At 38.4% G+C, this 13,782-nt stretch overlaps 1 protein-coding gene across 2 annotated transcripts in view; it reads right to left on the reverse strand.

Moving 5' to 3' along the window:
* Positions 1 to 207: 207 nt before the first annotated feature.
* Positions 208 to 13,782, reverse strand: part of GNS (glucosamine (N-acetyl)-6-sulfatase) — a 31,829-nt gene continuing 18,254 nt past the window's right edge. Inside the window, exons 8-15 of one of the 2 annotated variants that reach the window (XR_006572296.1) lie at positions 13,619 to 13,737; positions 12,931 to 13,034; positions 12,301 to 12,402; positions 9,361 to 9,468; positions 8,085 to 8,195; positions 5,461 to 5,621; positions 4,051 to 4,185; positions 210 to 2,619 (exon numbers count right to left, since the gene is read on the reverse strand). Coding sequence is in view for 1 of the 2 variants with exons in the window: in XM_044978815.1 (XP_044834750.1) it covers positions 4,113 to 4,185; positions 5,461 to 5,621; positions 8,085 to 8,195; positions 9,361 to 9,468; positions 12,301 to 12,402; positions 12,931 to 13,034; positions 13,619 to 13,737 (778 nt within the window). In the remaining variant the exon portion in view is untranslated. Of the gene's footprint in view, positions 4,186 to 5,460; positions 5,622 to 8,084; positions 8,196 to 9,360; positions 9,469 to 12,300; positions 12,403 to 12,930; positions 13,035 to 13,618; positions 13,738 to 13,782 lie in introns of both variants that reach the window. The other variant, XM_044978815.1, reaches the window with a different exon arrangement.

Raw genomic sequence — 13,782 nt, forward strand, 5'->3', positions numbered from 1 at the left:
CTTTTTTCCTTAGGTCTTCCCAAGTGATTAAATGCTAAAGACTAAATATTTCATTAAGACCAAAAGCAATAATGTCTCCATTTAAGCCTTGCAAGGTGGATAGATACCAGAGCACTGGGCACTAGAATGTTCTAAACTAGGCAGCAGACTTCTAGACAAAAACTACCTCCCTTCAAGATGTTCACAATTTCAGTTCACCATAAAAAGGTATGAGAGAGTTTCATAGTAGACAATTTTTATTTTCAAAAGGTGCAGCAGTGAACAGGGTCCTTTGAAGGGCACTTTCTAAACAAAACAGTTATGGTACAATAGACAGCAGAAATTAGTAAGTCCACAGTGAAGTACAGTCAGACACTGTACAAAGGAGGAACAAGTTAGGAATACATATAAAGTTGCACATTAAAAAATAATTTAAACAGCCATCTTCATTGATTCAGCAGTATTACAACCAAATACACAAGTATTTGCCTTGTGTAGTGGATCAATTTAAACAGATTTAGACATTACCAAGTTATTTTAGTCTTTGAGATCACTGCCCCTACTGTAGATGATCTAAGATCAGCACTCTAGGGGACAACAATCTGTGAAAGCAACATTTACTCCCTGACATACAAGAAGTCAATTCCCTGGCCCTATAAGCACTTATCAGATTTCTTCACTCATGCTAAAGGGACAATACTTTCAGTTAAGTGAGTAAGGATATTTGTGTTAGTAGCAACAGTTTTGCTTCTGCTGCAATGTTTTGCAGAATACAGTATCTGCTTAGTCAGATTAGACTATCATGAGAAACAGTTTACATTTAAAAATGACCTATAATCACATTTGATATGCAAGAGACTAGTGCTTAGTAAGGCTTCTATTCAATTTCAACTATTAAATGGCTCAAGTAATAAGGTGCAAGTGGACACAGCCGTGTTCAACCAGTTATTAAATGGAACATAGGAAGGCTCAATTTTTGACCCACTTGTGTTCTGGAATTTGGTCTAGCTGTAAGTTAACTGAAGTAGCATGCTATTTCAGTTTTCAAGAAAAAGTGAATAGTGATCATTCAGGAGTGTGAAAATATCCATAGGATTTATTGCATCCTGTGAAAAAAAACACTGAACAGTTAAATCAGAACAAAAAACAGGGCAGCAGTTGATTGTTAACGTTCTTCCTTCAGCTAAGCTTAAAATGCACTTCCAGTGCACATTTCTTCAGAAGTGTTTGCATTTTTGCTAAGTCACAGCAGGACTGATGAGTAGAACGTAGTGATGTGAAGGTTTTCCGCGGTAAATTATTATTAACTGGCCAACTTCAGATGTGGGTGTGGTAGACTCATGGTCAGTTGAGGAAAAAGGCAATGTAAGGGAACAAGTCTGGCTGCAACTGAAATGACTGACCGGTATTTTCTGCATGAAAATACTAACAGCATGTTAAGTTAGGGTGAAATTCTTCCCGCTGATCAGACTTACTGGATATTCTACACCAGTTCTATACAATCAATTTCCATGTCAATGAATTGTAGAGGTAGAATATGCAAGAATAAAATTCTTCCTGCTAACCAAATACGCCATACCAGGAAACGTGGTTATATCAAATTATACTTTTTTGGTCATGATTATATAGTAGCTTTTTCTACAAAAAGAGAAATGTCTACTTAAAAGACCACCACCACACCACTGTTACAGACAATGACAACCACTGCATTGCAGACACTTAGTAAACACACACTGGAACTTCAATTCGATGACCAGCTAGAATAGTTTGGACAGATGCTCAAAGTTTAATGCATACATCACTGACTGAAGATTTGCCTCACCAGACCCTTCATAACCTACAATTAAGTACAGCCACCAGCAAGTTTAACTAAAAAGCAGAACACAAATCTAAGTGTGGTAGTGTTAGACAAATATATTGTTAAATGAGTGTTTATATCACTTTTGGCTTGGTCAAAGAATAGGAGCAAAAACTTGTTGCAGGACCTAACAGATGGGTAAGGAAAAAGCTAAGATGCCAGGGAACACACTGATTAGGAAGGAGAGGTGTTTGTAGAAGAGGCCAGAGGCTCAGGGACATTGAAGTGGGATAAGATGTTTTGGTGAATGGAGGAGAAAATAAGTTGAAAATCATAATTATGGTAGATAAAGAAAATGGAATATTTCAAAGGATCCAAGTAATTTAATGGGAGGAGACTGAAAGTAGTGGGGTGTTGTAATATGCATTGAGAGAAACAGCCTCTCAGTATGTTCCCTTAGTTTTTCCCATGCATCTCTAATGCCTCTGGATCAACAAGAAATATGTTCAGATTTGGGAGGCAAAATTAAATCTGTTCACCCTAGGATTATGGATGGAATCAAGTTTACCTCCTGTTGGAAGTCACACAAGGAAGAAAGATGAGTAGCAGCTGGTCAAGTTTGTCAATACTTAAGTAAAATGTAGTCAATACCATGTTCATAAGTGTTGCTTTTACCAGATTCAAGAAGCTGTAAAATGGGATGTACTTTTTGGTTTCTGAAATTAGATATATTCTTATGGTTCAGCTATCTGAAATAATACTTACTTGGCATAGGGCTTCATCTACTTGACAATGCACCAATTCAGGAAATACCTACTCTTCTGACTTAAGGATATTGTTTTCTAAATGGATAAGTAGATATATTAAAAACAGAAATAGTAAATAGCAACAGCTTAACATGAGGAGAGCTTTAATTTGACAATGAAAAATATGTAATACCAGTTTTTTCTTTAAGCTACAGTTCAACTGCCTTTAAGCAGGATGATTTTCTTATAGGATCCTGTGAGATCAAGATGATAATTCAGTAGGTTTCTAGCTGTTGGTTTGGTAATGCATTTCTATGGAGACTAATTTAGTAAGCTTGCTGGCTCTTGAATTTAGGTGATTTTCTAAGTTTAGAAAGGCAGTCAATATTTTGAAAATGCAAACATCTCTTATTAATTCCATATGAGTGTTTAAGGGTGAAAATAGTGTCATCAGTAAGTTGAAGACAGACAACTACCTCCTCACCCAAATACCAAAAGCAGTAACATACCAGAATCCTTTGGCATGAAGGGCATAACGGAGGTAGTTTTCAGCACAGAAGCAGCTCTCTGACAGAGGCACTCAAACTGACCTAAGTAGTCATCCTACCGTGATCTCTGCTAAGTTAGGATTTGTGATTTTTATATTTTGGGAAGCAAAGCCAATTTAACTGTATGCATCAAGTCAATCTGAAATGTTTAATTATTCACAAGATACTTGAGAAGGCTGGAGATGACATGCACATGACAATTACTGTGGTGCCCATTTCTTTGTTTTCTGAGGTTTACTCCCGTTCAGATTAGTGAAGCAAAGCTGGTTCATCATGACCAACATACAGGCACTCAGTTTTATTCCAACACTTCAGATTAGTTTTAACATATTAATAAAGCCTATTTCAAAATGTGTTATGTTAAAACTTAAAAGCAGTTACCACTGTATCTAACAACCTGTTACAATGTTATGACTTGGAAACTGGTCTAGTTTGAAATTGAGATTATTATGTATAGTGCTTCAAAGTCTGCAAGATGGACAGTTTCTAGTCAGATCCCTAAGCTCTCTGTTTTATAGTCTCCCATGCCATACTATGGTAGTTTGCATCCAGCTTAACTTAAATTACAGGTGTTCAACACTGCTCTTAAACACTTTGCTTTTAGGAAAGTCTGTACAAGAGTGAATGAAGATGGGTGAAGATTTCTGTGCAATATGTCCTGCCCTGGGTTAACATGATTCAGTTTATAAACTCTGTCTTTATTCATACAAAAACAAAATAAATCCAAGTCAGATTTATAGGTCACAAGTCAACACGATACCTCTGATATGAAAAAGTATTTGAAAGACAAGGCATATGAGCAAGACAGATTAGCCATGTCTGACTGTTCAGAATTACAGGTCAGTTGTAAAATATACACTGGGCACAAGGCAGCCCTCTAAAGACTAGGGATTCTGCCCTTCCCCACCACTAAAAGTTTTAACAAAACCAGTTGATTGAGTATTCCCGATGTAATTATTGTAGTTAGATACAGACAGACCTGCTGGAGTCCCTCTGAAGAAATGAACACAGGAAGCCAACTGAAGAGGCTGATAAATGCTGTTACAGAGACCGTGTGGAAAGTTTGTGAGCCCAAATACCATGACTGAACATTAGGCGTGGGTCAAATCTGTACCTAAGAGTGGGGAGAAGGTCTGTGTGAGCTACATTTAGATCAAGGATTACCAGCAACATAATAGATCTAACATATAGCACTAAAGTGGAATTCATTGGAATAGAGCCTCCCTCAGCAGTGCACAATAGGGAACTAGTTCTCCTCTACCAGGAAAGTGCTACAACATTTCAATTTAGTCACAAACCAATACTACAGAAGTTGACAAAAGTCAGTGTAGTGGCACTTCTAGCTAACGGTGTAGATGTTGCATCTAAGTACAACACTAGGGTGTATCTGCAGTAGCATTACATATGAATAAAGGAAAAGTGTGTCCAGGAGCTGCATTCTCAATATTTTGCAGTATTTACAGCAGCAAAATGTTATGGCAGTTTAGCATGTAAATGCAAGCCTATTATAAATAACAGCCTTTTAAGTGCTGTAAAAAAAAAATCTAGAAAAGTGGTTTGAGCTCAAAGCAGCAGCTTTCTAACTGGAGAGAAGGCAGGTGTGACTGACTCACACAAATGGTTTTGCTGCATGATACAAGCTCTGTTTTCATGGCAGTTTGACAGTATTCCTTGTTTTGAATATTCAAGACTTCAATCCAAAGAAGAAGTGAGATAAGGCTAGCAAATACTTTAGTTAGAACCTTCCTGTGTGGAGCAACACATGGAAAGCTTTTAATAAGCTGCAAGTGATTATTTCCTTATTTAAACCATTGTTCCTTGATTGGTCAGCAAAGCTGAAGAGCTTTACAGGCAGCATTCTTTTCAAACCAACAGTGACTGAAAGTTACCTGGAAAGGGGTGTTTGACACCATTGCTGAAGATACATTTGATATGTCCATAGTTTCTCACATCTTACAGCCACCAGGTACTGTTAAATTTATCTACATTTAGCCTTTATAGTCCCAAGTTTACATTTTAAATTAATGGACACTAAATTACAAGTCTAGATGGAATTTCCTGGATGAAAAATGCAATACTAGGTCTGAGACAAAACATTCAGCTTTAGAATTTAGTTTGTCCTATACCCACCTTCCTTTCCATTAATAGAGTCTCCTCCTCAGACCAAGTGTCTACACTGCCTGACAATTTCCAGGGATTTAAGTTTAAAAGCAATTATGGCACCATCCCTTTAGAGAGAAGGGAAGTCCCTACTTCCAACGAAAGGGAAAAAAGTAAAACTTTTGAGTCTTATGTCAAGGGAACTGATTTTATAAGACAGTCCTAAACTGCTACACAATTGTGAATGATGATTACAAAACTAAAAGCTGAAATAGTCAAAAAAGGTTACCCTGGGTCAAAGACGCCTGGTGTGCGACAAGTTGCTCCTGAGCAGGACTGTAACATCATTAGTCGATAGTTCATCTTCTCTAAAATTTCTTGATCTATTGTTTTAGCAATGTTAGTAAGCTGGTGTGGGTCTGCAGTCAAGTTGTAGACTTCAACAAACACCTGTTTAAGTGGAAAAAAAAACAGTTCCTGTACTGTATTAAATGTCAACAATTACACATAGAATACTTCCTACACAATTAGTGGGGAAACATGCTGGTAGAGTGACAACTTATTTTCTACTGCTGTGTATTATAGTTACATTATATCTTCAGTTAGCCTGTAGTGCCCACTATGTGCTAATACTTACCAGACAGCCATGAAATGGACCCTTCCTTGAGGAGCTCACAATTTCACGACAGTCTTGAGGGGTCAGTGGCAAATTAAAATAAGGCAAATATTAAGGAGTGAATTATCTACATGTCAAATATTAGGTTTGTCATCTTATGAATGGAGCCTAAGGTAAGCACATGTAGGTAATAACTAACACTCCACACATATAGCTCTGGTTAATGAAACTCCCAGAGTGTACATCTTTTTACCCAGATGACACTGCATATAACAGAGAATTGGACACAAGTGTATTATGTAATCTCCAACTAAAACAGTAAAACCTTTGTATAGTCTGCTTAGAGAATCACAATATTTATTGTTTTTTCTTAGGAGTTTATGGAGCAGTCCGGTGATGGGTTAGCAATGCAGTGACAAGACACTGGTTCAAAATATACCTCTGACCAATCTGTGGGGCAGTAAAGGTTGGACATGCCACAAGAATTCAACCAAAGCATGTGTGCAATTAAATCAGCAGATTAGATCAGTTTTGATGTCTGCCTTTAGGAAGGGTAGAGCACTCACAGCTCCCCTATCAGGCAAGAAGGGCTTGATCATGGTTATCAGAGAATGGGAACAGGGAAGGGATTTAAGAGAAGAGCTGAGACTGGGTGCACTGTTTACACTCCTTGGTGGCACCACACACACTAAAAGTATCTTCCCTGGGATAATTGAAGGAGACTGTTCATGAAGCTAACATCCTACTAATGAAATCTGAATTTTGCTTCTAAATGGAGCAAAAGTCTGTGTCCTATTGAGACAGATCCTAGTAGGCTAATTGTCCTAAATCTTTCTGGAGAGCTGGCTCTGTCATTTTCAGACCAGGCAGCTGCATTCCTCCAATGTAAACAGCAAATCAGCCTATTAGAATGCAACTTGATTAGTCTCTCCTCTGTGGTCATGGCCTGAGTTAGCTGTAGAAATGTGATCTCCCCATCAGTAGGCTTTAGACCAGGGGTCGGCAACCTTTCAGAAGTGGTGTGCCGACTCTTCATTTATTCACTCTAACTTAAAGGTTTCGCATGCCAGTAATACATTTTAACCCTTTTTAGAAGGTCTCTTTCTAGAAGTCTATAATATATAACTAAACTTTTGTTGTATGTAAAGTAAATAAGGTTTCAAAATGTTGAAGCTTTATTTAAAATTAAATTTAAAATGCAGAGCCTCCCGGACCGGTGGCCAGGACCCAGGCAGTTTGAGTGCCACTGAAAATCAGTTTGTGTGCCACCTTTGGCACCTGTGCCATAGGTTGCCTACCCCTGCTTTAGACCATTTGGAAGTGCTCAAACACATTTTATATGCTACACTTTTCCACTCACCCCCCTTGATCTCCTTAGGGAGACATGTACTTTACCCCTCCCTTAACCTTTGTCTGGTGGGATCTCTGGGAAGCAGGAGCAGGTCATTCCCAGATCAATGGTGATGCACAAAGCTCACTGAGGGTCCCCTGTAGTGCAGGAATAGGAGTCCCAATTTGGCATTGTGGTGAATACAAAGATGGCAGTTTGTTAGGGATTCGTAAAGCATTGCAGAGTTCCCGATTCTTCTTGGCAGTCCTAACCAAGCAGTTTGAAAACATGGCTTGGGACAAATACTGTTACAACCCTATTTATCATCATGTGACTACATGCCGCCCCATACCAACTGCTCCCCAGCTATTAACACTTAGCAGTTTACCTCAGGAATTAAGCAATTTAAAGACTAAGAACTGCCTAGTCTTTTGCTAAACTGAAAGGGATTGACGACAATGTATTATAGGGGAAAGGTGAAATTACTGTTTTGCTGGCAAGGCCACACGCTTGCACCGCTTGAGAACTTGCTAGGAATGTACAGTGAGCTCTGAAATACGTGGCTAGCCACCAGTTTAGTCTATGATCTACAATAAAGTTGTCTCTGTCATTTAGATACGGAGGACCAAATTCAGGCCTGCTGCAACTCCTACTTAAGCTCCACTTACACCAAACGTGAATTTGGCCCTAGATAATTTAACCCATTTCCCCTTCATGATAATACAGTATGTTTTGGTTAACTATTTCCACCAACAGTTAAAACAACTGACTATTTAGCCTACGAGCGAAGCTACAGTCTCATTTTCAGAGTAGTTTACGCCAACCTTGAGAGCAGATAAACTTTGCATACAGACATCAATGGAGTTACACTATAATAGATGTTAATTATCTCAAATATTGATAACTCCAAGAGAACTGAACATTTAACACACCATGTCACTGAAGTAAATAAGCCAGAAAGTATTACCTCCCGGTCATCAAATTCACAGTACTGCAGATCCCACGAAGTTGACAATGTCCTCACACAAGCGTATGTATTGTTATATGAATCTTCACACACACAGTCTGGAAAACAATGCTGTAAAGAAACAGAGGTTAAACAGAAAAGGGAGAGTGAACGTTCTTTTTACTTCATATGGTGAAACTGAAAGCAACAGTTCTCTACCCAGAAGTTGTACCTGCTGAAGCCAGATGCAAGTAGTTCATGGACACTAGATAGAATACTGAGAACTAAATGTTAAAAATCCCAGGTAGACATATATGGAACAAAAATACCAGTTTTTCTAAAAATTAGAACGTGTCACTGTCAGGGAAGTTTTTAAATGGGAGATAGCATCTTTGTATTATTTTTCTGGTGAATTAATACAGTAACCCAGGAAATGAAAACAATGCTCAATACCCCAAACAGGCTACTTAGACACAGTGGGAAGAATAACATAAAACGGAACATTATGGTAGGGTCTATTTACAGTAAGCATCAGTATGACAGAATTACAGAGCACAGCTAATGTATTGCAGAATGTAGCCACTTACTTACTGGCTTCAAATCAATATTTGATTGTGTGATGAGGGCATCAGAATTGCAGATGTAAAAGATCATGGCCCTATGTTGCAGCCACCATCTTTCCAATAAAACAGACTAATACAGCTACCCCCTGATACTTGACATCTTTCCATTGGGATTCTGGGGGCACTAGTTATTTTAAAATCAGAGAGGCAGATGTTCAGCCATTCAAAACATTCTCCTCTGAACCAGGCATGTTGTACTCAGAACAGGCATAGCTCCTACTGACTTACAGAGCAAGATATAGTAAAAAAAACTATTTTAGCACTGGGTATTGAGTTAATAAAACCAAAAACTTCATAAATTGATCTTGAAGTTACAACGGATACCACGCGTAAGTTGCAGTACGGTACACTGCATTGCCTCGTCCTTCAAGCCACTGCAAAGCAATTTCCAATGTTCTGAAGGGACATCAACTTGTTCTTTGATATACCTTTTATTCCCCCCCACCCCCCACTCACTGTCAAGAAAAATGGTTTGCAAAACTGGTTGTTTGTAAGACTCTGGTGTTTGTAAAATCGAGGTTTTACTGTCCCAGGAAATAAATCCAGATCTCCCACATCACTGGAAGACACAATTTCTAGGCTACTAACAGGCCTGACTCTGAACTGTGGTTTTAGTTTAAGCGATTTCAGGAAACATTTACAAATAATTCATGCTTAAGTTCAGTTCTGCTTACAGTAACACCAGGTCCCAGGGCAGGGCAGGTAGGATCACTACTGTTATGTCCTTCTCCTTGGTACTCAATCAAGACATCTGATCTCCAGGTCACATTTTTGTCTCCTCTCTAAAACAGACAATAGTAAAATTTACTTTTTAATTGTTAGTTCTTCTGACAATGCCATAAGTAAAAATCATGCATGCCTGAGATTACATACTCCTTGCTGGTTACAGAGTAATTTAAGGCACATCCAGTAGCACCAATACAAAAGCATAATGAAGCTTAGTGAAAATGCACTGTGTAACAGCAACTGGAAGCTACAGTAGAGAGCCAGTCCCAAAAACTGGTAAGTTGGTTTAGGAAGTGGGTATTTTATTTCGTTTGAAGAGAGTGCTAATAACAGTTCATATACAACCTAGCACTAACTGAAGGCTTATGATCACCATGAAGTACAAGCCATGTTGCCAAATACCACTAAATTATAACCCAAAGTCTCTAGAAAAAGGTTTTTTTAATATAGCCTCTTCCTTTAGGGGTATCGCCACCGATGAAGAATTACACAAGACAATCAGAGATACTTGCATAAAAGGGCACACACTGATTGGCTTTCCAGTTGAGTATTTCAAAAAGTGAGTTGAAAATTTTAAAACCCTCCCACATGTGCAGTTTTAGAATAATTTTTAAAAAGGCATGTAAAACCTATATAGAAGTGAGCAGATTACAGAAGAGGAACAAACTACACAAAGTACCATCACAAATGCACGCCATAAACTGACAGACGTCTAACACCCACAATCTTCATTATTTGTAACAGTAGGTAGAACTTTAAGTCAGACATGAGATTTAAGTTGATGCCATCCCTTTAAGGTTTCACTAGCAAAACCTTATACCACAAAAGTGCATTGGTTCTAAATCAGGGGTCGGCAACCTTTCAGAAGTGATGTGCCGAGTCTTCATTTATTCACTCTAATTTAAGGTTTTGCGTGCCAGTAATACATTAACATTTTTAGAAGGTCTCTTTCTATAAGTCTATAATATATAACTAAACTATTGTTGTATGTAAAGTAAATAAGGTTTGTAAAATGTTTAAGAAGCTTCATTTAAAATTAAATTAAAATGCAGAGCCCCCCAGACCGGTGGCCAGGACCCAGGCAGTGAGTGCCACTGAAAAAATCAGCTCGTGTGCCACCTTCGGCACATGTGCCATAGGTTGCCTACCCCTGTTCTAAAACATGACGACTCATTGCAATTTCTTGAAGGCTACCTCCAATTTATATACCAAGTATAACACTAACGTAATCAGATACAAGAAGCTTCATTTAAATAGGTTTCTGCTCATCTGTAGGAAAGATTAGTTCCCTCCCCCACCCCAGTCAGCGGGGAAAAAGACGACTAATATCCCACTTATTAGGATTTAAATAAATATCAAGTGGGCATTGTGATGTTGCACCCCATGCTTTATGGAAATATGCTTATGAGTGTAAATATGACATAACTGGAATATGTTTTATGCTAGATATACCATGCAACATCTCTGCAAAGATTATGATCTACTGAATATATTAATCCTAATTGTATGTGTGTATCATTTTTGTATTTGAAGTTATGAATATTGGCCTATGTACTTTGATTTTAAGCAGCCTCAGTGAAGCATTTCGTCAGCTTTTTGAGAAAAACTATTCTCAGTAAGAATCAAGAAACACTTAAGCAGACAGTGGACTTAGATGTGGACTGGCATCTCTCAGAGCTTTCAGCCTGTAAAGAACTTAGTCATGCATGCATAATGTGACTTGCACATGTGACTCACAAACTCCATCTTGTAGCTGTGATTCTGCATAGGAAAAAACACAAGGGGTTTCCACCCACAAGAGAGACTATCTAAGGCCCTGGGAAACCCCTCCATTTTGTCTTCAGCTGGCACAAAAGATAGCCTCTCCACCCCAAAGAGAGGCTTGAAAGAAATTGGAACAAAAGGACAGTAACTAAAAGTGTGCGAGTGATTGCTGGACCCAGACTAGGAGGAAGTCTAGTCTGTAAAAGAAGCTTATTGGAACATCTGAAGGTGAGATTCACCTACATTTAGTTTCTTACTGTATTAGGCTTAGACTTGCATGGTAACTTACTTAATTCTGTCTGTTATTACTTGGAACCACTTAAACCCTACTTTTTATATTTAATAAAAATCATTTTACTTAATTAACCCAGAGCAAGCAATTAATTCCTGGGGGAGAAAACAGCTGTGCATCTCTATCAGTGTTACAGAGGACGAACAATTTATGAGTTTACCCTGTATAAGCTTTACACAGAATAAAACATTTATTTGGGGTTTAGATCCCATTGGGAACTGGGTATCTGGGTGCTGGAGACAGGAGCACTTCTTAAGCTGTCTTCAGTTAAGCCTGCAGCTTTTGGGGGACATGGTTCAGACCTGGGTCTGTTTTTGTAGCAGGCTAACCTGTCTGGCACAACCGGGCAAGGTACTGAAGCTGCCAGGGAAAACAGGCTCAGAGGTGGTCCCAGCACATCAGGTGGCAGTTCTCAAGGCATTTTCTGTGACCCAACCCGTCACAGGCATAATTTTGTCTTGGTCACATATGCAAGTCTTGGAGCATTTCAGAATTGAAGAGCCAAGTAGTACAACCATCAAAACAGGAGTCATTCATTACCAAGTAGTACAACTAGTCAAAGAAAAAGCTTTCCATTGGGAGGGAAAAAAAAAAAGTTATCCTCGAGGAGGGAATTTCAGAGTTTATTGAAATGTATAAGCAATGAAATGCTATACCTGCATCTTGTTACTCTTTTCATTAGCCAGAAGGGCTCTGTGTGAAATGCCATGAGGAAGAAGGGAGTTGGAATGCACATCTTCCTAATCCATTTTAGGAAACTTTATTCACTCTGAAGAATAATCTGTGTAAGAGTAATCTGCAAATTGCTTGGTTACTAATCCTGAACTCTTACCAGAAGCGGCAACAGTGACATCCCATCCATCTGTGTTTTGTTTATGTCAAATCCTGCGATATCCAAAATAGTGGGACCCAAATCAATGTTTGCAACCAGCATCTGGATGGTGTTGGGAAACAAAAGCGTTACTGACTCACAAAAAGATTAATGTTCTGAAACTGTCAAGTTTTAGTGCAGGGGTCAGCAACCTTTCAGAAGTGGTGTGCCAAGTCTTCATTTATTCACTCTGATTTAAGGTTTCGTGTGCCAGTAATATATTTTAACATTTTTAGAAGATCTTTCTATAAGTCTATAATATATAACTAAACTATTGTTGTATGTAAAGTAAATAAGGTTTTTAAAATGTTTAAGAAACTTCATTTAAAATTAAATTAAAATGTAGAGTCCCCTGGACCAGTGGCCAGGACCTGGGCAATGCGAGTGCCACTGAAAATCAGCTCGTGTGCCATAGTCACACATAATCAGCTCGTGTGCCTACCCCTGTTTTAGTGTCTGTCTGAACAAGAAAGTGAGGTCCCTTTATACTACAGAACACTAATGTGTTTGCAACATATATGCCAGACACTGTCTGATTACTACGAAAGAATACGAAGACCTATATTACTGCACCTTCACTTATAATCCTACCTTGTTTGTCTGGTTTGGTTTGATGCCTGGTCCTCGAACTAGCAATGGAACTTTAATGTCAAACTCATAGAGCTGCCGTTTGTCTATTGGCAAAGAAAATTGTCCTAGAAAACATCAAGAAAAGAATGAGACACCACTTAATTGTGGTTTAATTTATAAAAGGGGACTTCACATGACTCAGGATCTGGCCTTTGATGAACAATGACTTGTTTAAATGGGTCCTTTATCTTGACCTTACATACACAGACCCTCAGTCCATATTCACCCACAGATTTCCTTTATTTCAGTCTATTACTGTAGTCAGATTCTGATGCTGTACAAGTTGGGCTACTCGTACAACTTCAAATCTACATACAAGACGACAACAGAGGGCAACTCTAACATTGAGAAAGGAAAGAGATGCTATAGTGAAATTCACCTGTAAAAATATCTTGGTATTTCAGAGCAGGAATGGAGGAAAGGTCTATATTTAGACATATTATTACATTTTAGGGACAGAACACCACTTTATAAAATTCTCTGAAGATGGATGGCACTGTAGGTTTGCAGTCAATTAGTTTAGCTTCATAGCACCAGAGGAATACAATTATTGTCTTAATTTCACAGATGAGTAAATAGGGGCAGAAGTTAAGTAACTAAGATTTCACCAAAAGTTTGCAGCAGAATTGCAAAGGAGAAGTACACATACCAGTATGGAAGCCATTGTCTGAGGTATAAAAAATGTAAGTATTATCTAGCTCTTCAAGCAATTCCAGTTTCTTCACCAGTTTCTCTATCAGATCATCTACTGACAGTAGTGTTTGCCATCTGTATGGGAGCAAAAAATGTTCCAATTAAATTGTATAGTATTAG

This window comes from Mauremys mutica, chromosome 1 (genome assembly GCF_020497125.1).
Source record: "Mauremys mutica isolate MM-2020 ecotype Southern chromosome 1, ASM2049712v1, whole genome shotgun sequence".
NCBI classification, from domain to species: domain Eukaryota; kingdom Metazoa; phylum Chordata; order Testudines; family Geoemydidae; genus Mauremys; species Mauremys mutica.